Source organism: Gopherus evgoodei, chromosome 8, assembly GCF_007399415.2.
Source record: "Gopherus evgoodei ecotype Sinaloan lineage chromosome 8, rGopEvg1_v1.p, whole genome shotgun sequence".
Lineage (NCBI taxonomy): Eukaryota > Metazoa > Chordata > Testudines > Testudinidae > Gopherus > Gopherus evgoodei.
In genome coordinates, this window is record NC_044329.1 from 22048938 (window position 1) to 22071339 (window position 22402).

General features: G+C 53.0%; 1 protein-coding gene across 8 annotated transcripts in view; it reads left to right on the forward strand.

The window, feature by feature from the left end:
• ABLIM3 (actin binding LIM protein family member 3) overlaps positions 1-22402 on the forward strand; it is a 131852-nt gene that overhangs the window by 81666 nt on the left and 27784 nt on the right. For all 8 annotated transcript variants that reach the window (XM_030572702.1, XM_030572701.1, XM_030572704.1 and 5 more), the window contains 5 exons: positions 5065-5248; positions 6532-6644; positions 11793-11919; positions 13802-13895; positions 19408-19495. In XM_030572702.1, the coding sequence (XP_030428562.1) occupies positions 5065-5248; positions 6532-6644; positions 11793-11919; positions 13802-13895; positions 19408-19495 (606 nt within the window). The remainder of the gene's footprint in view (positions 1-5064; positions 5249-6531; positions 6645-11792; positions 11920-13801; positions 13896-19407; positions 19496-22402) is intronic.

Sequence of the window (22402 nt, forward strand, 5' to 3'; positions counted from 1 at the left end):
CATCCTCAGAAACTGCTCCGCTCCACCAGCTGCTCTGCTCCATGAGCTGCTCCAGTTCTCCCTGCAAACTGTTCAGCTCAGCTCGCTCTGTGGGCCACTCCACCCGTCCCACAGCTACTCCGCTCTGCCAGCCGCTCTGCTGCCACCAGCTGTCCCATGATCCGCTCCAGCCGTCCCCACAACTGCTCCACTCTGCCAGCTGCTCTGTTCCACAGTATATATTCAGGCTCCCCCACTAGTTAGCACAGTACTCCGTGCTCTCAACACTTAGTGATCTCAGCTCTTAGTAGGGGAACCCCAGTGCTAGTGCACCATTAGCCCAAAGTGAATTCAGCTCAGTAACCTGTATTTAGATTCTTGAGGGAATAAAAAAAAAAGAAAGGAGGGGGTGGAACTGGTGCTTCTGACTCCACAAGGAGACTGCACCACCAGGCACAGATACCTGTCCCCAACCTCTCTCAATTCACTGGGTTTTGGAACCCATGTCCCTTGTCTAGCAAGTACCACTCAACTGAGGTTGAGTCATTTCTGTCACAAAGCAGTCCCACAGCTCGGCAGCATGGGATGGGGTAGGCGTGCCTATGCAAATACACTCTCTGAAATTCTTTCCACCAGATGTCAGGGTAGAGCTCATCCTGACTCTGCTTACAGTTGTGACAGTGGTTTGTGCATTGTGGACACCTGTCCAGTAGGAACTGCACTGTGAGAACCCCCACCTCACTTCACGCAGCGGCCATTGCATTCCCAACAGCTGGCAAGCCTTCCTGGCACAGTGCCCTGAGCTGCGTGGCAGCCTGCCTTCTTGAGGCGTAAAGCTCCCCTAGCCCACTGTTGTGCACAGCCCGAGCGTGCCAGCTCCCTGTGCTCTTCCTGGGCCATTTGCAGTGACTGCTGAGAGCAACATGGGCCAGTTGGGCTCCTCCCCCGGTCCTGAGGAGGAGCTTAAGGAGAGCAGAGCAGAGAGGCCATTAAAGCTAATGGCCCTGAACAGATGCTCCTTAGTCCGTTTATTAAAAGGGTCACTCTTATGCGGGCCAATAACGGGATCTATACATTGTAAAGCACAGAATTTCCAGGGTTTATTAAAGACCTCTGCTCCTCCTAGTTCTCATCGCCTCACACTGACCCGGGCGCAAATCGCCTGCACTTAGTGACTCCTTCATGCACGGGCGAGGAGGAGGGTGTCTCTCTTCAGGGTAGTTTTGGTCTTTCCCACAGTCAGAGCCAACCCCACATACACACTCTCTCTCTCTCTGTGCATATATACATATATGTACATCTCCTTTGCATGCACACACCACCCTGTGTGTACACAGGGACCTTCCCAGGATACAGCCAGCCTCAGATTCCCATATACCCAGACACCCCCACCCACCGATCCCAGGTCGCTCTCGGTGCTGGCCTGCAGATGCACAGCGCTCTGCTGCAGAAACCCCTCCCTCACTGCATTATCTGTGCAAAACAGCAAACTCTTCTACCAGACAAAGAGCTCAGACTGGCTCCAGCTTCAAAGGGGATGAGAAGCCACTGGGGAGAGCTTGGCAGTGGCTGCCATCTGATTTCAAAGTGAAAGGGAATAAATTATGAGAGGAAACCTTCCTCCCCCACCTGCCCCTCCCAGCTCCCTCTCCACCCAGCCTCACCTTTCCCCAGCCCCTACACTGGCCTCCTTGCTTTCAGCCTTGCTCCCCCGCCAGGCTTCCCACATCCCCCTGCCTACCCTCAGCCCAGAGCGCTCGGTAGCCATTGCCCAATGGTTAGCGCCAACGTGCTTCTGGCCCTGGGGCAGATGGGGCCAAAACCTGCCTCTGAAACTCTTGCCTCTGTGTCTGGGCCTGCGCTGAGTCTGACAGAGTTGGTCCGTCCAGCCTCATCACTGCAGTACCTGGAGGATACAGCAGGAAGAATGAGGAGGCACCTGCTTTTGTTCTGCCCAGTGGCTGCTTGCCGAGCATTACCTCACCGGTGGCACTGTCCCCAGCTGGGAGGTGGGGAATGGAAGCACATCTGTGCAAAGGTGGGAGAAGCACAGCACTGCAAACGGCTGGTTGCAGGCTTTGGGGGCTGTGTGCTGCTTCTGCAGTTCTGGGCGTTCCAGCTGCTTTCTGAACTGATGTGAGGGCAAGCACTGAGGGTTGAGCAGAATGGGGGCAGCTGGAGGTATCAGTGGAGGCAATGAAAAGAAGGGTTGTTGTGAGAAACTCCTCTTGCAGACTGACTGGGACCCCATGATAAGTGTCCCTGGTAGGACATAAGGCTCGGGGAGCTGGACAGACATCTACTCCCAGGCCAGCGATGCCTTGGACAAGCGCACAGGAGATCTGCACACAGGGACGGCTCCAGGCCCCAGCACACCAAGAGCGTACTTGGGGCGGCAAGCCGTAGGGGGCGCTCTGCCGGCGCCGCGAGGGCGGCAGGCAGGCTGCCCTCGGCGGCTTGCCTGCGGAGGGTCTGGCAGTGCTGCGGCTTCGGCGGACTTCCTGCAGGCGTGCCGCAGAAGGCAGCCTGCCTGCTGTGCTTGGGGCGGCAAAATTCCTAGAGCCGCCCCTGTCTGCACAGTGTGTGGCTGGCAGGAAGCTGAGCTGTTCGGCTTAGCACTAAATACTCCAAAGGGTTGCTGGACTTCTGTTGAATGTTCAAGTCTCTCCAAGCACCATGCAAGTCCCCTCTCCAAGTGCAGACCAGCCCCCCTGAATGTGAGCTGGACTCCCCACACAGCTTAGCTGTTCTGTTCTACAACTCGGTGCTAGGGGAGGGTGCACGGGGCAGGGGTTAGAGCATGGAACTAAGGGCCAGATTCATCCCAGTGTTGTGGCAAGTGCCACAGACTTCCTGTGTGACCTTGGAGCACCAAGTCACTACCCTTCCCGTGACTCAGTTTCTCCACTTGTAAAACAGGAATGATGATACCACTCTATGGCACAAAGGGACTGGGGCATTCATGCCAATAAAGTGCTTTGAGATAATCTTGGCACTTTCTGCTGCCTCATTCCTGGGTGCTCAGATCCCTCTGCTGAGCGTGGGGAATGGGAGAGTATATAAGAGAGCCTGAAGCAAGAGTTTGCACTCCCCAGCTGATGCAATGATCGCACACCCACCCTGTGAGGGCTTTGGAGCCCATCCATTCGCAAACCAGAATTAGCTCTTTGCCTGCCCCATCAAGCAAGCAGCACCCCTTGGCCACTCAGCCCCCGGCAGACATTTTCACGCGTCATTCAGCCATGCCACCTGCATGGCAGTTCTGAAGGCAGCCTCCTTCTCCTGGAGAAGTTAATTGGCTGAGATTAGTCCTGTTCCTGTCTCCAGCATCAGCAGCCCTGTGCTCCTACTCCCATTGCTACTTTCCAGGTCTGTGAATGCCTTTGCCATGACAAGGTAACAGGAGCAGCAGCTGAATCCTGCTGATTCGTGATTTATTTTAAAAGAAACAAACTGAAGAGGCACCTGTCACCCATGGGAGCTTTCTGGGGTGGTTTAAAAGCTCCTGGTAACAGTCCCAAGTCATGGTAAAACTAAGGGAGCAGAAGATCCACCGTCCAGGCTTGATGGGTTGTGCCACTGAATGCTCGGTTGCCTGCTCTGCTACTCTCTGCAGTTGCACCATCTTACAGCAGAGCTCCTGGGCTGAAGGGGGGATTTCATTGGAAGACCCTCAGTTCTGTACCCCTGCTCAAAGGACAATCCTGGAGCATGTGGTGCTTTGTTGGTATTAAAAGAGATGCAGGGTAAAAGTCAGACTCGTAATCGTGAACTCACCTCATGCTGGTGCCACTGTAATTTGGTGCCACAGCAGGTGATGAAGGAGGTGGTAGCTGCCTTTCCAAACCTGGCACTGAGGTCTGATGGCCTTTGGGCCAGGCTTATCCATTAGAGTCATTGGACAGCTACTGCAGCTACATGGCCTCTTTCCTAGCCAAGCCTCCAGGAAGAACCTGCCGGTGCGTAAGCCCTAGGGGTGGGTCTGTGTGGAGGAAGTTTGCATGGCACCTGTCCCCAGCATGCCTGGTGCTAGCTAATACTACCTGGCAATCACTTTCACGAGCACTAAAGCAATTAAAAAAAAAAACCCTCTGATATTTGTAAAAGGAAAATGTAGAGGGAAGGGGGATGTGCCTGACCCTGTTTAGGTGCCATCAGGTGTGGTGGGCAGGGTGAGGGAATAATGCAGCTCTTAGATTAGCCCAATCCATGTTCGGTCATGCCAGGCTGCAATGCACTGGAATCATCTTGCTGGCCAGTTCCTTTGACCATTGGGTGCGGCCTACAGTTTCCTCTCAGCACGGCCCATCCCTTTCCAAAACCAGGAGGCTTCATCCTGGACCAGGCCTGCAGCCCAACAGTGACATCTTGTGAGGCTGAAGGAGGTGCCCACTGGCCCCTCAGCATTTCAGAGCTGGAGGGCTGGCTGGCTGTGGAAAGGAAGGAATCTACTGAGATGCCTGCAGTCCTCAGGCCGGATCCCCGCCCCCAAGGCTCCTGTTCAAGTTTTTGGAACAATCACATTCGAGAGACTATAGCTGAAGAATTCCTGCTAGGTTTTCCCAAAGACCCTCCTGGTGTGCACTGGGACGCTGCTGGTGAGTTCTATAGAGAAGTCCAGCCTAGCGGGCTATGATGGTCAAAGCAGTTAGTGCTTCACCTTAATGCTTATTCTCTCAGGATTAACTCAAAGTTCCCATGTGCATAGGCCAAGTTGCAACCATTTAAAAAAAAAGTGGGGGCTGTAGGGAAGGGAGGAATGTGGAAACCAGGAGTGAAGATGCAGTACAGGACCACGGAGAGGACCTCAGTGAAAGTGATGTGGGGAGCACATGGCCTCACTCCCTGTATGCCCTCAGCTGTTGTCCTTATGGGAGTGGGTGCAGCATCCAGTAGTGTTCCAAGTGCTTTGCTGAGATGCTGTGACTGTGCTAGCCCAGGCTGACCCCACAATGACCTTACCTTGACTCAGAAACTCCTCACCTCATGCACCTCTCAGAAGCTCTTGGAGGAAACGTGCCCAGCTTGTGAAGATGGTCGCTGGGCTGACTCTTCTCCCCTTGGGGCTGTTTTCTCCCTTTCTAGTGTGTGGCTGTGACCTGGCCCAATCAGGCTTCTTCTTTAAGAACGGGGAGTACATCTGCACCCATGACTACCAGCAGCTCTACGGGACCCGCTGCGACAGCTGCCACGACTTCATCACTGGAGAGGTCATCTCTGCCCTGGGCAGGACATATCACCCCAAGTGCTTTGTCTGCAGCATGTGCAGGTGAGTTGGACATGCGGCTGCAGGGTACCACACCCCCACCCCAGGAGCAGGCCAATGCCTGAAGCTGGGAAGGCGCTGCTGGTTTTCAGGCCAGCTCAGCAATGCCATAAATGTATTTTGTAGCTTGGTATAATGGGTGTCCTCAGACATAGCAAACATGCTATTCCCATCAGGGACTTTGCAGTGGGGGGAGGAGGGACATACATAAATTCTTTGGATCTTCTCTCCTCACCCTACTTCACCCAATAAACCAGTCTTCCATCTCCTGCCTCAGTGAAAGCCACGGGGAAGCAAGCCAGAACCCTCACCTTTCACCCCTGGAGAGCTGGGTTCCAAGCCTGGCTGAGTACCAGTGAATGTGGCTTTGGCAAATTCCCAACCAGACCCGCTGGCTGTACACAATCCCCAACTTGACTGAATGGAGAGAATCTGTTCATCACACAGGACTGGAATAGCAGGGTGCTACAGGCAGGGCTGAGGCATATTGGTGGAGTTGCAGGGGTGCAGGACTGGAATAGCAGGGCACTAAGGGCAGGGCTGAGGTGCATTGGCAGAGCTGTGGGGGTGCAGGACTGGAATAGCAGAGTGCTAAGGGTAGGGCTGAGGCTCATGGATGGAGCTGCGAGGGTGCAGGACCAGAATAGCAGGGCACTAATGTTTATGCATGTGTCTCTCGATGTTTTGCATCCATATCTCTGAGGATGGGTGCATGCCCCTGTGGGTGGGTATGTTCTCCAGGGGGAGGTATCTCTATGCATGTGGCTGTGGTTGGATGTAGGGGTGTACACTTCGCCAGGTGTATGTCTCACTGTGTGGTTGATTGTAGGCGTGTGCATTCATCTAGGTGCGTGTATACACTTCCTATATCACCATTTTTCATTGGAAAGAAAGCAATCTTTTGTCTTGCCTCAGTCCTCCCCTGCAGCTCTGTAAATCCCTGTGTGGCGGACACCCTGCTTGGTCTGCCCCTTACACCCTTCTTCTACTTCCAAGATCTTCCCCACACCTGCTCCATACTTCACTTGGACAGCCTGATCTCACCACGGGAGAAACTAGGGAAGGGACAGGTGTAGCTTAGCTCTTTGCAATCAGTCTGGAGTGGGACCAGTACTGCAGCAGCTGATGCCCCTGCCCTGAATGGCTGCCCCATGAGGGAATAAGCGGAGGCCCATGGACGGGATCAGAAGGACAGACTAGCCCAGGGAGCCACCCTGAAGCCTAGCTGGAGCTCTAAGCAGGGGAGGTGTGTTTCTTATGCTTTCCTGCCTTCTCTGTGGCTGCAGGAAGCCATTCCCCATTGGAGACAAAGTGACATTCAGCGGGAAAGACTGTGTCTGCCAAGCCTGTTCCCATTCGCTGATCAGCTCCAAGCCTATCAAGATTCACGGGCCGAGCCGTAAGTTGGATATATTTGATCTCGCTCTCTCGTGTGTGATGTCTACAAAGGGTTAATGACAGGTGATCCGGCCGAGTCCTGGTGCTGTCATGTGACCTGGCAGATAGTGACTGTCTTGAAGGCATTGCTCCATGTTAAGTCATTATGGCTGCGGTAGCCTGTGCCTTTAAGAGACCCAACAGTAGCAGGTACCAGGAAGAGAAGCAACTGGATCCATTTGTGGGGCCAGCAATGTGATCTGTTTGCTCCCTGGTATTTCTTTAAATGTACTCTGTACAACTCTTCTCATAGCCACTATGTTTCCTACCCCAGTTACAGACCCACGCTTTCCCATCCCCATGAGCAATCAGAGATGCTGTTAGAACCTGGACACTCAGCCAGGGCAGGAAACCCTCCCAGAGCCAGGCTTCTCTTGTGGTGCACATGCTCAGTGCTGGATTTCTCCACAGTTTGGGGAATAACGGGAAGGGACCCAGTATTGCAGTGTAGCGGAGCACTGGTGAGGGGGGTGTGGAGCTGGTGGGGGAGGCAGCTCAGGCAAGGCATCTCCCAGTTCCACCTGGGCTTTCCCTATGGCTGTCTCAGGTCACCACTGGTGTCTGGAAGTCCCATGCTGTTTTCATGACCTGACAGGGCTTTACTAGCAAGCCCTTTGCAGCCTGGGACAGTCTGCCGTGGGATTTCTAAAGACAGGCCTAGGTTGTTGGGACAATACCCAAACCCAAAATCTGCAGCTAGGGGAGGAAGGGCAAAGTGCTGTGATCCCCATGCGGATGCTGTGTTTCACCTCACCTGTGTAAGTCTGAGGTGGGATTGCCCTGTTAAGGGAAGGCAAGGAGTAGGAGGACAAGTCATTCCTCCTGCCTTTGCACTCAGGAGGTACAAGCCAGGCACTCTGCAAGGCCAGCTCCAGGCCCCAGCGCGCCAAGCATGTGCTTGGGGCGGCATGCCGTGGGGGGCGCTCTGCTGGTTGCCGGGAGGGCGGCAGGCAGCTCCAGTGGACCTCCCACAGGCGTGCCTGCAGAGGGTCCGCTCGTCCCGTGGCTCCAGTGGACCTCCCGCAGGCGTGCCTGCGGATGCTTCACCGAAGCCGTGGGACCAGCGGACCCTCCACAGCTACACCTGCGGGCAGTCCACCGGAGCCGCGGACCTGCGAGTGGCAGAGCGCTCCCCGCGGCGTGCCGCCATGCTTGGGGCGGCGAAATGGCTAGAGCCGGCCCTGGCACTCTGTGATATCTGAGAGCAAGATTCAGCGCACTTATTGCGATCAACAGATAACTGAGCAATCTAATGCCCAACAGCTGCTCTGGAAAAGCAGGGTCTTGCTTGCTCACTCACATTCTCCCTCAGAAGCAGGGCCGGTGCAAGGATGTTTCACGCCCTAGGCGAAACTTCCACCTTGCGCCCTCTGCTCTGAGGCGCCTGCCCCCGTGGCAGCTCACCCCTGCTCCACGCACGAGCAGCAGCACCCTGAGCACGCCATCACTGCTTCACTTCTCCCGCCTCCCAGGCTTGCGGCGACTAAGATGAGCTGCTGAGTGGCAGAAGCACAAGCCCGCACTGCAGCACCAGTACAGGACGCCACCGAGACCACCAGGAGTCACACACTGCTCTGCCAGGACTGTTTGGTGGGAGTCCTGCGAATGTTGCACTGTTCAGCAGGTGCCCAAGAGAGCATAGCAGTGTCAGCTGGTGGGTGGCAGACAGGGTGTGTTGGGCAGTGTGTTGGGGAGAAGTTTGCCTATGTGATTGCCGTAAAGGGTAGCAGGTGAACAGCTCCAATGGAGCGGCAGTTCAGCATCTCAGGAGAACAACATCCATTTTTAGAAACTGACATGGAAGACTTCTTCCTTCTGGTTTTTTTTGTTTGTTTCTTTTTCAATGGGATTTTAATGAATAAACGTCGTTGGATCAGAATGTGAAAGTCACAGTACTGACCCAGTGAACCTAGACAGACCCCACGGCGCTGACTCACACCACTGGGCGGGGGAAAAGGTGGCTTTTTGCTTTCCCACTCGAGACCTAAGGCCAAAGTGTGGGCCCCTGAACTGTGGAGTTTCCCATCGTGGGCTTAGTTCACATCCCAGACATAGCTCTCGGGTTCAGGGAGCTCTTGCATTGGAGCTGTGGGGGAAAGCATAGGGGGAAAAACCCAATTTATTATTTAAATCTAGTTCATTTTAATTTCAATTTGACTTAAGGGTGTCTGGTCTGCTCCAAACTTGGAAATCCCTAAACAGTAGGTCCCCCACTTCTCTCTTGTGTGTCCACTCCATCCCATGGCCCCCACCGAGTGGAGGCTACAGTTACATGGGACAGGATTTTAAAATATAGTTAGACTATCACCCTTCCTGCTTGAAGGCAAGAGACGACAAAAACTGGTGGGGTCTGGAAGAAACATCCCTTCCAGGCAGGTTATCCCATTACTGTTCATTACAGGGCTTCCTCTGAGGAATCTGGTACTGGCCACTGACAGAGATGGGGAACTGGACTGGAGAGGCCAATGGTTTGATCTGGTGTGAACCTAGCTCAGGGGTCTGGTCTTGGCATCATATTACAGTATGCTCCTGTCGGCCCCAGGCATGAGAGGCCAGTGAACCCCGTGCCCCAGAGGGGACTCTCTGGGCAGAGTTGGACATGAAAGACCCCAGATGATGGTGATGAAAGCAGCAACACCAGGTCTATCTGAGCCAGAGCAGACTAGCGCTGAGTCGGCACAAGGTTGCTTCCCCCACCCCCAGTGTCCATTAGGAGGCTCTTGGCAGAGAGGAAGGGAAGGGGAACCACATGTGTCATCTGTTTCTTCCCACCCACTTCCATGTCCTCTCCCGGTCAGGTGCCCTGGAGACCATAGCCTCTGAAATCCTCTCTCAGACATTCCTCGGCTAGGCTGCAGAGCTGAGGTTACCCAAGGGCAGCATGGATTATTCATAACTAGCTGCAGGCGGCATCCAGGATGTGCATAAGCCAAGACAGCTTCTCTCACTGCTCCTATCCTGCACCCTTACCACCTCCATGGCACTGCAGCCAGTAGAGGACTGCAGAGCCTCGGACCCCTGAGGGAGGCAAGGGAAGTGCCACTGTTGTCTAGTAGCAAAAGCAAGGGTAAGTTCTCGGATGAGGACATCCCTAAAGAAGGCAGGAGGCTGCTTCTGCAAGTCACCTCCAAGGCCCCCTGACTGCCAACATAACAGGAGCAAACCTGAAAGGCGGGTGAGCAGCAAACCTGGGGGAGTGGTGCCATGTAAGGGAGGAAGCCAGAGCACAGCAGAGAGTGACTCACGCGAGAAGGGGCTAATTGAGCTGCTGCTTTGTGTGCCACTCCAGTGCTACCCAGTGAGGCAGATGCATGGGGGTAAAATGGAGCTGCACGGCTGCCCTGAAGTGTGGTGGGTAAAACACACCTTTGGTGCTGTCGAGATTACCACTCGGTTGGCTTGCAATGCATCGTATTTGCTGCATTCGTACAGCGCAGGGGACTGAAATCTCCCTGGAGACCAGCAGCAAAGAAATTAAAAAGAAATACCTTGTCCATGTATCACACAGACCCCTGAAATCCTAGAGAGTCCCTGATGTGAAAGAGAGAGAAGGGCAGAGAGGAGTCAAAGCCAGGGCTCTCAGGCCCATGTGCTTCCTGCTTCCAGCCTTGATGGGAGCCCAGGGAAATGGGAAAGGAAGGAAGGCTGGTAAATACTGAAGTGGGCTGATGTAGACACAGCTTAGAGAACAGCCCTTCCTATGCTCAGCTTGCTGCCAAACACTTCCCACCATTGCTACCCGAGGGGGGAGCCATGCTAGGAGCACTAATACGGATGCGATTCAAGGGCTGCCAGTATTTTAACCCCAGGGTCACCTAGCTCATGACCCAGTGGATAAACCCTGCTTGGCACCAGGGCTTCCACTGGTAGAGCTGAACTGCTGCTAGTAACACTGGGATCAAAGAGTCCATGGCTACAGCAGACTGCTGCATCCCCATCCACCCAAGCTGGGAAGTGGCTGTCACTGGATTTATTCCCCTTCCAGACATGACTTCCTGCCAGCATTCGCTCTAAGGATCTCAGAAAAGCAGCTCAAAAACCAGGATGAGCCAAGCAGGTTGGCCGCACCCTGATGCCCACCTAATGAGGCCATCTGCTTTGGGCGAGGCTAGGGGTGCTGGTTGCTCAGTAGAATCATGGCATGTTCCCAGTGCATTTTGCCCTTGTGCTGTCTGTGCTTCTGGCACCCCACCCAGTTTTCCTCTGAGGATTATAGACTCATAGATTTGCCCAGCTCTTTCTTAGCACCAACTGTGGAAGCTTGCTATGCAATACACAAAGTGCTGGGACTCATTAGGGAACGTGCTGAAGATGCATATTCCCATTAGAAGAAAATGCAATGTGTGTTGGGATAGCTCTCATCAGAAGCCCCTCTCCCAGCACCCAGATCAGAGGGTGAAAAGGTGTCTGATTCTGGGAGAGAACAGGGAGAGAGTGGTCTGATTCTCTATGTGTGTGTACACTTCTCTATGATTCTGTGTATGGGAATTTGTGTGTACCTGTGGGTGTGTCCACACTGCAAGCTTGACTTTAGCAAGCCTGGCTAAAAATAGCAGTGAAGATAAAGTGGCATGGACCCCGGTGTGGGCTGTCAACACAAGTATGTACTCCGGATTCTGGGCAAGCTTGTACAATCCAGTGCCAGGGTCCATGTCACTGGGTCTTCGCTGCTATTTTTAGCTGCGCTAACTAGAATAAAGCCAGTGCAGGTATGCCCACCTGAGCTGCAGTCACACTGCCGAATGCTGTGCAGACCTACGCTAAGTGTGAGTGTGTGTATCTGTGCGCATTACTGTAAGCGTGGGGCTGTGCATTTGAGTCACTCGGTGTGCACAGAATCCTGTCCCGGCTCCCAAGACTTTAGGGAATGGTGGCACAAGTCAACAAACTGTCTCAGGGTGTCCCCTCTAGCTTGGGCAGAGTTTGAAATATGTGAGTCACAGAGCCTTGCTCTAGATGACAGTGAGATGAGAGCAGGGCTTCAGTGTTGTCAACTCTTGCAATTTCACCCTGCGTGGCTTCCCCAGCTGTGCCTTTGCCAGGCTGCAGAGGCCCTTCGGGCAGGAAGCTGTGATGGTTTCATGCTCTGCCCCATCCCTTGTCTCCCCAGACTGTGCGGGCTGCAAGGAGGAGATCAAGCACGGCCAGTCACTCCTGGCTCTGGAGAAGCAGTGGCATGTCAGCTGCTTCAAGTGCCAAACCTGCGGGATCATCCTGACTGGGGAGTACATCAGCAAGTGAGTGTCTCCTCACTCCTACCCGTTATCCTTCACTGCACCATGGCCACTCACTGGGGAGGGAACAAGGAGGCCGAGGACTAGTGTACGCCCCTGGGATTGCTGCAAGCTCACGACTCCCCTCGCCCTTCAGGCTGCAGGGGCTGCAAAAGCACATACCACAGAGATGGGTGGGGAGCCACCTGATCACCTGTCTCCGCACACACCCCATAGCTGAGTGGGAAGGATACATCCTGGAAGTGCTAGACATGTCTCTGAGGAGACCTAGGGAAGAGGCTTACCATGATGGGGAGGGGGATTGTCGCATCCCTCCAAAACATGCTACTGCACAGGGAACGGGCTGGCTGGAGAGTATGTGCAGGCATGCCCTCTTCTGAATGGAACAGCACATCTGCTCAAGTACCTGTCATGGGCCTTGGACCTGCTCCCCCGGGGCAGAGTCTCCATTAACTCGAGTGGCCTGTGCTTCTGGCCCAGGCAGGCTGTCACTGTCCCTCATCCCTTGGTGGTTGTGGTGCTGGGAACAGCAGCGGGCTGTGGTCTCCGTGTATATTTGTGACTGTCTGAGGCGAGAGCAAGCAGCAGGGAAAGGGTTTCTTGCTCTGCATGCTGGCCGGCTGCAAGGTTTCTGGCATGGCCTTGGCTCATGAAGCATGCCCGCCGTCAGGCTTTTACAGGCCAGGCTTAGGTGGCCCCTAGGAGGCTGCAGGCGCATTCAGTCACATTAGCAGGCAAGAGCAACTCTATTGTACCCTCGTACCACTCCTCTCCTCCTCCTCAGACTCCAGAGCACGACTTAGCTGCCCCAGGAGTCCCACTCCATCCCCTCCTCTGAAGCTGGTCAAGGGCCAGCAGCTCCGAACAATTGCTGTGGTCTGTGCAGATGTGGTGGGTCTGAGACACAAAGGGTAGCATGGGGTCCTCTGACAGGCAGCCCGGGAGCCCTGAATCCCCTCCTGGGGGTGGAGGGACTGCAAGAGCCTGGCCTGGCTGGGGGGGCGGCAGGGGTCAGGCACCTAGCCTGCAGGAAGATGTCCCCTTGCACTTGGAACTCCTCTCCTGCTGCTCTCTGAGAGAAGCACTGAGGTGTGGAGATGAAGCCTGTAATAAAATCCTCGCCCTGCTCCTGTGTGGAGGGAGCAATGAGCTGGAGCCTGCAGGGGAAACAAGCTGACAGAGGAAGGGGAGTCCACAGGGGAGTGGGTGGGGGGGAAAGATGAAGAGAGCCTGTGGGGGGAGAGGGAGGGGCAGGGCTGGGGTGGGTGAGGTGAGCCTATGTGGGGGAGAGGGTGGGGAGGGGCAGGGCTAGGGTAGGTGAGGAGAGCCTGTGGGGAAGAGGGTGGGAAGGGGCGGGGCTGGGGTAGGTGAGGAGAGCCTGTAGGGGGAGAGAGTGGGAAGGGGTGGGGCTGGGGTAGGTAGTGGGAGAGAGTGGGAAGGGAGTGCTGGGGTAGGTGAGTAGAGCCCGTGGGGGGAGAGGGTGGGAAGGGGCGGGGCTGGGGTTGGTAGGGGGAGAAAGTGGGAAGTGGGGGCTGGGGTAGGTGAGTAGAGCCCGTGGGGGGAGAGGGTGGGAAGGGGCGGGGCTGGGGTTGGTAGGGGGAGAAAGTGGGAAGTGGGGGCTGGGGTAGGTGAGAAGATCCTTTGGTAGGAGGGGTGACGACTGAAGAAGCTGCCCTCTTGCTTCATCACCAGCCTTCCAATGGTCCCTTGCTCCCTAGACAGCAGAAGAGCCTCCCAGCAAACACTCCTCTGGGGAGGTCGTTCTAATACAGGCCACATCTCAGTTGAGCCATTTGATGCAGTGAAAGCCACGTATCATGCATGCGGGGTCTCTCAGTTGTCCCTCACCCTGCTCTCACTTCCTGTCTTCCTCTCTCCTCCAAAGGGACAGCGTTCCATACTGCGAATCTGACTACCATGCCCAGTTCGGCATTAAGTGCGAGACCTGTGACCGATACATCAGTGGCAGGGTCCTGGAGGTGAGTTGGGGCAGTCAGAAGACTGCTAGCTTCCTTCCAGCAGCAGAGGGCCGGGTGAATGAATCCCACCGACAGTGCAGAGGAGAGGACCCCCTGAGAGTTTTGTCAGTGACCTAAGCACTGTCATGAGCCATTTTAACTAGGTTTTCCTTAAATCACACTCTCTGCAACCCACAACCCTTCCAGTCACACTCGGGTGATGCAAATGACTGAAAGATAGTGTGATCTATGGGCTAGAGCAGGGCACTGTGGGTCCTCACTTCCATTCCTGGTTCTGCCACTGATTCCCTGTGCACCTGGGGGTGAGCCCTTTGCCGTCGCTAGGCCGCAGTTTCCTCCTCTATAATATGCAAGTCTGGACGCTGACTGACCTTGGTATCCTGAGTTCAGAAATGGCTGGCTCCCAGGGACTGGGGTGGGATGGAGCAGCACTGTCCTCTGGAATTGGAGTCATAGCCACAGAAGCAGAAGCACCATTTTGCAGTGCAGTAGCGAGGTGGTACAGGTGACTGAGGTAATAGATATGGCTGGCTGATGTGGCCCAGGTGATAGGTGCATACCAGGGTCTGCTACTTACTCGAAGCTGAGGAAGTTATTCCTTTAGCACAAGTGGCAGGGTGAAGGAGGATCCTCCCAGATAGCAGGTGCCAGCATGTGTATGTAGCGTGGATGCCTAATAGGTGTTTTCCTAGAGATCTGTGTGGGTTCTAATTTGGCACCATGCCCAACACCGTAATATCTGAGCACCGGGGATGGATGGATGGGCAGAGGCAGTGTGGTATTTGTCTACAGAGTGCCTTGCCCCAGCACCTGAGCTGGAATTCAGTGCCTCTTCAAAGGGACCCCTCCTTCCTCAATCCTAGCCACATTCCCCTGTTATTGGAGGCCAGGGACTTTGCCAGCACGTCTGATCTCCCAAGTATAGCATGGGCATTGCTGAGTGCCCGTGATAACCATCAGTTACTGCACCTGCTCTCCTGGTGACACTGGCACATTTTTCAGATGCTTCTCTCAATACAGTCACCTAGGAGCATGATTGTAGCCAGACTCCACTCCCCCCTACCAGTTGCCATGGCAACACAGCCAACACGGCTGCTAGTCATGTGGCTGTGTACTGGCGGGGAAAGGCTTGGCAGAGGTGCAGAGCTGTCTGCAAGGGGAAGCAGCAGGCCTGAGCCAAGCCCATTAACCACGCCCTTTAGGCTGGTAGAATTAGCCAGTGGTGAGGTGCAAGCACTCAAGGGAAACAGGCCAGTCTAGAGGAGGAGCAGGAGTTTATGTGAATAGTATTAGCGAGCCCAAGGGGCATTGTATTGTTCCTTTAGCAGGGATTCAGCACAAAGGGCCTGGCTGGTTTCTGCATCCCAGCAGGGCTTTAGGTGTGATTCTTTAGTAGCTCACTCTGTCCCTTTCATGGAGCTCATACCAAGTGCTGTTCAGCAGGGAGGGCATTGCAAAGGACTTGTTTGACAGTCGTGGGCTCCACATGGTTCCCATGCCAGGTTAGTCCTAAGCAGAAGGCATGGAGGGCTTTTCTAACTCCAACACCCTCAGGGACATGAGGTGGGCCTGAAATTCAGAGGTGCCAGCAGAGTGATCCTGCTGGCTGCTGCTCTCACTCAACTTGGCTATTTTTTGAAAGACATTTTTCAAGTGAATTTAGGGTCCTGAAGAGTGGGGTCCTGTGTGGATCCCCATGCTGGGCACTGTGTGGGCAGCTGTGGGGGAGTGTGCCTTATTGCTGCCTTGGAGGGAGCGGGATACCGTCTCCATGGCTTCCCTGCTGAGCCAGCCAGCAGCTGTGGTGGTAGCTGGGCTGAGGCCTTTCTCACTCACTCTATGCGGGAGCCACCAAAGAGCCGTGAGATGGTAGCTGCTTTTGGTCCCTACTGACCTGGGCTGGCTCCAAAGCAGTGACTTTGAGGCAAAAGGTACCTGGTACTCAGCCTCCTGGGCCATCCAGCCCCTTCCCCACCCCCTTCAGGTGGCTGAAGCTGAGACCAGGGTGCTGTCCATTCTTGAGCTCTCCTCGTGGCTCTGACACTGACTCCCTTTGTGACCTCAGCCAAATCACCTCACCTCTTTGGAGCCATTCCATCAGAGGTCAATGTGCACGTGCTTGGGGAGCAGAAGGGCAGAGCTGTACCAGAGAGTGACCGTCAGGGGGGAATATAGAATGTGAGGAGCTGCTTTGCCTTCCATCTTCTTACGCCGTCCTGGGGCTGTTCTTTATGCTGCCTCCCTGCTCTTCTGCCTCCTCTGTGTCCACGTTACACCACCTCACCAGCTTGTAACTGACACCACTGTTCACATCCACCTCCGTCCTTGGTTCCTGCCTCAGCCTCCCCACTTGCGATGGGGGAATAATGATCCTTTTATGGGCCGCTGTGGGTAAGAATTGGTTCATGTCTGTGCAGCGTTCTGAACATCAGCCATGCTCGTTTGTCGAGATCTCTGCGGCGACATGCAGGTGGGATTCCCTGTGCCCAGGCAAAGGAACTGTGCAATAGTGACCAAGTGGGCTGGAAATAAATCAGCTGGGTTCTGGGGTACCTCTGGGCAGACTCTGTTACTGACTTTCATCCAGCTATTGGAATGGAGCTGAGGGAAACAGGGCATGGGGAGTGAAGGCTGCAGAGGGATGGAGACACAGAGAACTCCTTGGGCATTACTTGACCTATCTTTCCAGAAAACCAGTGCAGTGTCACTTCAGTTTCTTCTCAGTCATGGCCTGAAATGTGAGTGACCCCTCACCTTTCTCCCATGTCTCTTCTGCTCCTGCATTGCCCTGAAGAGGGCTCCTTCTGCACCTCTGGCCAGCCAATGCCAATCACAAACCAGTCACTAGGCTAGGCTGGGATGCCCAGGAGTTCGAGCTGAATTATTTTCCTTAAAGCAATAGGCCTTCATTGTCTTGTCTGGCAGAGCTCAAAACAGAAGAGGCTCCTTTAAATCATTTTCGGCCTTAATGAGCTTTCTTGTGCTGTCCCATGACCCTCTGGGTGTTCCAAATGACTGTGAATTGTGCAGTCAGCCTTGAATGATTAATGAATCTTTAAGGGACCCCAAGTAATAATGAGTAGCTCTCTTCACTCACAGCTTCCACCAGGCTTTTACAATGGCTGTAATTTTAATCAAGACAAAATAAACAAGATCGTTGCATTCTGCTTTGAAATGTAATCACTTCTCCTTGCAGAGGGACTGTTGAGTTTTAAATTGTGGATGTTTGTTTCAGAGCTTGTGATTAGAGGGAAAGATAGGCCTGAATTGCGGCCAAGCTAGTGTATCTCAGTGCTGACTGGCAGTGCCCCATCCTATTTAAGGCCTGTGTCTCCACACAGCTCAACCAATACAGCTCAGTATTGACCTGACCTGCAGTAACCCTTGCTATTCCAGTCATGGGTACACCTCCCTAAAGCGTCTGGAATAAAAATAGCCATGCCTTTCTGAACAATGGGAAATACAGAGTGGGCTCCTGACAAATCCTAGGGGGAGGAGGGGTGTTTTGGATTTTTAGTGGCAGGGCAGGTTTAGGATTTGCATAATCCTGAAACAATTGAACAGATTATTTAAAATAAACAATGTATTTAAAAGAAATATATGGTCCGAAAGCATTCTGGACAGTGGAGACCTCTCCACTTGTCCTTGTTCATTTAGAGACTGATCCAGCCCTCAATGGAAAGTCCTCTGGACTTCAGTAAGAACTGGATTTGGCCCTTCGTTCCTCTGCCTGTACTAGTGTCAGAGCCTCCTCCAAAGCTAGTGCCACAAGTGGCTTTTCTGACTTTCGTCCTTTCTTTTGGAAGTGAATTTGGCACTAGTGAAGTATGGATGCTGGGTTTGAAGCCTGAGCCCCTAAGTTCCTCTACTTGTCTACAAAACATGGACTGCGTAGGTAGCAGCAGAGTGAGCTTACCTCACACACTGACCCTGCCAACGTACCTGGTGAGGGGAGTTCAGTCTCTGTGGCCCATTTGCTCCTGGGCCTGTCTGATGAAGCTGCCAACCAGAAACAGATAGTTAAATCCAGTCAGGTGGGAGCGTTCTGTGATGTTGACGCCTGCTGCTGAGACCCATCCACTCATGTCATACACAAGCTGCAGAAGGGCCACTGCAGAGTAACATTTCCATCTAAACCAGCCTGGGTCAAACTGAAGCCAAGACTAGGATGATGAAAAGCTCTGTCTACGATTATCAGTGACCCACAGATAATCTAGTAAGAACCTTTCTCATGATGGAGTCAGTGATCTCCTCTTAGCAAATTATCCCATTCGCCTCATTGTTTCCTGATACGAGAGAAACAGTTAAGTTAGATACAGTCAGTTACAACAGCCCTTCTTTCACTCCCTTACCAGTCTTACTTGTCCTCCTCCCTTCTGATATTATAATAAAATGTCCCTTAGGGGTTACGCTGTATACAGCACAGACCAAGTTTCAGTACAGTCCAGAGCCAACCAATGCCTCTGAGCTTGGAAGCCCAGCAAATGAGTCTATAATTGAAATTCTTGCAGACATTTTGAGTGGAAGCAAACTACCAATTAAACCTATTATCCTTGTCAGAGTGCAGGGAGAACAGACCAGCCACATCACAAGTGGGAAAATAGCAGGTTGTTATTTCCAAAGTTTGGGCATCATTTGCACTGAAGGCAGCAGAAAAGTTTCTAGAGAGTCCCAAGAAATCAGGGCTGGAAAACAAATAATAAAGCAGGAATCATTTTGGCTTTCACTCCATTGGAATGGGCTGCAAAATGAAACCTAGTGAGCCCCTTGTACTGTTGTGGGTGTGTCTCTCCTTCTCCCAAGATGGCAAAAATCCCAGTGACAGTTTGCCAAACAGAAGCCTATGCCATTGCTATGATATTTCACAACTGTGACCCCCGCCGGGGCCAAAGTGGGCACCCTGTCCAACTCCAATGGAGATGTTTGGGGTGGGAACTGGCGAAAAATACAGCTCCATAGCTGAACAATGGGACATTTCTGAGCTACAGCTACAGAATCCTTCTGAAAGCAAATGCAGAAATTGATCCTGTAAGTCCGTACTCACATAAGTAATACTGGACTTTGAGGTGTGCTTGTGGGAGTCAAAGTTTGCAGGATTTGGTCCCCAGTTCACTGGTTTGGGGCTGCCTGGGCCTAATTCTCTGCTGCCCTGCACTTTGGATAGTCATTTACCCCACTGCCAGGTGAGTGTGAAAGGCGGAGCTTGTAGCATTGTACATCCACCTTGTGCTCAGTTTGCTTGCAGGAAATGGGACCCTGGACATGGGTTCTCTTTATGCATCATGGCAAAGATATTAGTCTCCTAGTGTGTCTAGGGCTGGTCTGCCATCTGTGGTTCCTTGTTGAGGCCCCAGCTCTCCTTTGCTAGGCTCTTCCATCTTGCTTTGTGTTTTTCACTGCAAGCAAAAGGATTGTAGAGGGGACTGGACAGCTCCCGCTCAGAGGAATGGAGGCAAAAGTGGATCTGCATTTTCTGCTTGCTTAGGAACCATTTTGCTTTGCTTGTTTGTAGGCAGGAGGGAAGCACTACCACCCAACCTGTGCCAGATGCGTCCGCTGCCACCAGATGTTCACGGAAGGGGAGGAGATGTATCTCACAGGTATGGATACCCTCACCACAGGAGCTCAGGCTGTGGGATGGGCAGATTAACACCTCCTCTGTGCCCCACAGATCCGTTGTCACTAAACTCCGCCTGTAAGATAATTTGTTGATCCCAGCAATGTCGGGAGCGTGGCTTTGTGCAAACCTCCCCCAGCTGATGGTCACTAGTGTCACTTTCTAAACCAGCAATGCAGGGAGTGGGAGTTACCCCAATCGCAGCAGGCAGATGGAAATTGGCAGGTGAACTAGGAGTCAAAATCCCTGTGGTGACTTGCCCCAGTCCTGGCTGGCTCATGCAACCGGATCCCCAGAGCTGTTGCTTACTTGTGGTTAATGCAGATTAGCTGTGTTCCAGTGGCGTCAGAGAATCTCCCACTGGATCTACTTTTCCTACAAACCCAAGCTCCTGTCTCCGCATTGTGAGCTGCACAGGGATGTGGCTCTGACTCCTGGCACAAAAGCTGCTTTACCAGCCACACTGGGGAACACAACTCAGCAGTCATCTTGTTATGTGAAATGTTCCTTCCTTCCTTCCTGGTGATGGGAGGGAGTGACCAACTACGCCCAGCCAGAGCTCTCAGCCCTGCAGTCACCCCACTCTCCCCTGCCTCCCGCGTTCCAGCTCAGTGAGTCAGGAAATGCTATAGATTCCAAGGCCAGGAGGGACTGCTGTGATCATAGTCTGACCTGTATAATGCAGGCGACAAAACTTCCCCAGAATAATTCCTAGTCAGAGCATATCTTTAAGAGTGAAAGAGGGAGGTCTCAGGGACCTGGGACAGGGCCAGTTCCAGGCACTAACTAAAGAAGTAGGTGCTTGGGGCTGCCAACACAAGGGGGCGGCACGTCCGGGTCTTCGGCGGGAATTCAGCGGTGAGTCCCTCAGACCCTCTCTTCCTCTTTGAGCTGCCATCAAAGTGCCACCGAAGAGGAAGAGAGGAAGCCGCCACCGCACTGCCGCCAAAGAGTGGAGTGGCGCGATTGCTCTGCCGCAGCTTTTTTTGTTTTTTTTTCCCCCTTTGGGCAGCAGAAAACCTGGAGCCGGCTCTGACCTGGGGGCATTTTCCTGGAGGAGAAATTGTCCCTCTTGGGCAGCTTGATTCTCGCGCAGAGTCACTGTCAGTAACACAGGTGCAAACAACATATTAACAGGTTTCAGAGTAGCAGCCGTGTTAGTCTGTATCCGCAAAAAGAACAGGAGTACTTGTGGCACCTTAGAGACTAACAAATTTATTTCAGCATAAGCTTTTGTGGGCTACAGCTCACTTCTTCGGATGCACGGAATGGAACACACAGACAGGAGATATTTATGCATACAGAGAACATGAAAAGGTAAAAGTACCCATACCAACTGTAAGAGGCCAATCAATTGAGATGGGCTATCAGCAGCAGGAGAAAAAAAACCTTTGAAGTGATAATCGAGATGACCCATAGAAAGTGTGAGGAGAACTTAACATGGGGAAATAGATTCAATTAGTGTAATGAATCTATCTAGGAACTTCTTTGGCCTCCAGCACTGTAGCGTCTAAAGTATTTCACATGGTTCAGAGGTTAGCTCTAGCTGTCTCCTGTGAGTTAAGGAGCTGCCTTCCTTGTTCCCATTTTGCAGTGGGAAGGCTGAGGCACAGAGAGAACAGGACCAGCATTTTCATAAATGGCCACAGGTTTTGGGGGCCCAACTTGAGAAACAGACGCACACAATCAGTGGCCACTGTTGGTTTAAGGAACATGTTTGAGCTCTTATAGGGAGCCTGGGAATTGAACCCAGATATCTTGGGTCCGACTCCAGTGCCTTAACCACAAAACCAACCCTCCTCTGTTTCCAGATTCTGCTGTTTGCGGCGCTGAAAGGGTTAAGCCATGCAGCACAGGTGGCTGGGTTGGCTGGTTTCAGCAAAAAGGAGATAAATAATCGGGTCTCTGGAGATGTTCATCCCTTTGCTGAAGCTGCCTTTGGGGCTATTTCCAGCTCTGAAGGAGGGTGTGTTTTCCCTTTGGTAACCTGCAGCTGTCTGTCACCCTGAGTCATTAATTACCCCTGTAAGTCTGTGGGGTAATTGCAGGGCTGGGTACCTCCCACTCGCATTGCAGGGTTTGTGGCAGGAGCCCTCCGCCCGGGGCTGACTGACTGCTCTGTAAGATGCTAATCGTGTTGGCGTGAACATGGGGGAGTGGCCATACCATTAGTGTCTTGCTGGAATGTCAGCCAGTATGCTCCCAGAAGAGCGTCCCTTGTTTGGCGAGGAGGCAGGGATGTTTTATGAAAGCTCTGCACCTGGCTGTCATCCCTAATGCATGGCCTGTGACAGGCTGGTGCTGTCACGGCATCCAAGGGCCCAAAATGTGACACCTGCAAATGGGTGAAGGAAGAAAAAGGGTCTGGTTTTCTGGAATTGATAATTTATGAACCAGGACTATCAGATGGATTGTGTTAGTACATTCCCAGTCTGGGGCTGCTACAGCCACATTCTCACCTTGACTCTGATCCTGAATTTCCTTGGGGGCTGGTTCCTGATCTCACAGATGAACATCAAACGTTACCAGCCAAGACCTGAGTTCAAGATTCTGTGTTATCCCTGTAACAGCTGATTCCAATATGGCCACCTAAAGCAGGGATGGGGCAGGAGAATGCTCCGCTGTTTCCAGGAAAAGCATGGAATCCTCAACATAGGTCCTGGTAGGTAGGTAAATGGGGAATGGACTTTCCAGTTGAGGTTTGTTGTTTCTGTCAGTTTTCTACCTGCAGTTCCCTTTCTTCTGTTTGAACGTTTATTTTTAAATAATCTGTTCCTTCACCTCTGAGGTGAGTTATTTGTCTGGCATTTAGCTGGTAGTGTTTTAGTCTTCTATCTACCCATCCACACGATCAGATTCAACAGTGAATGACTTATGTAGCCAAGAGAAC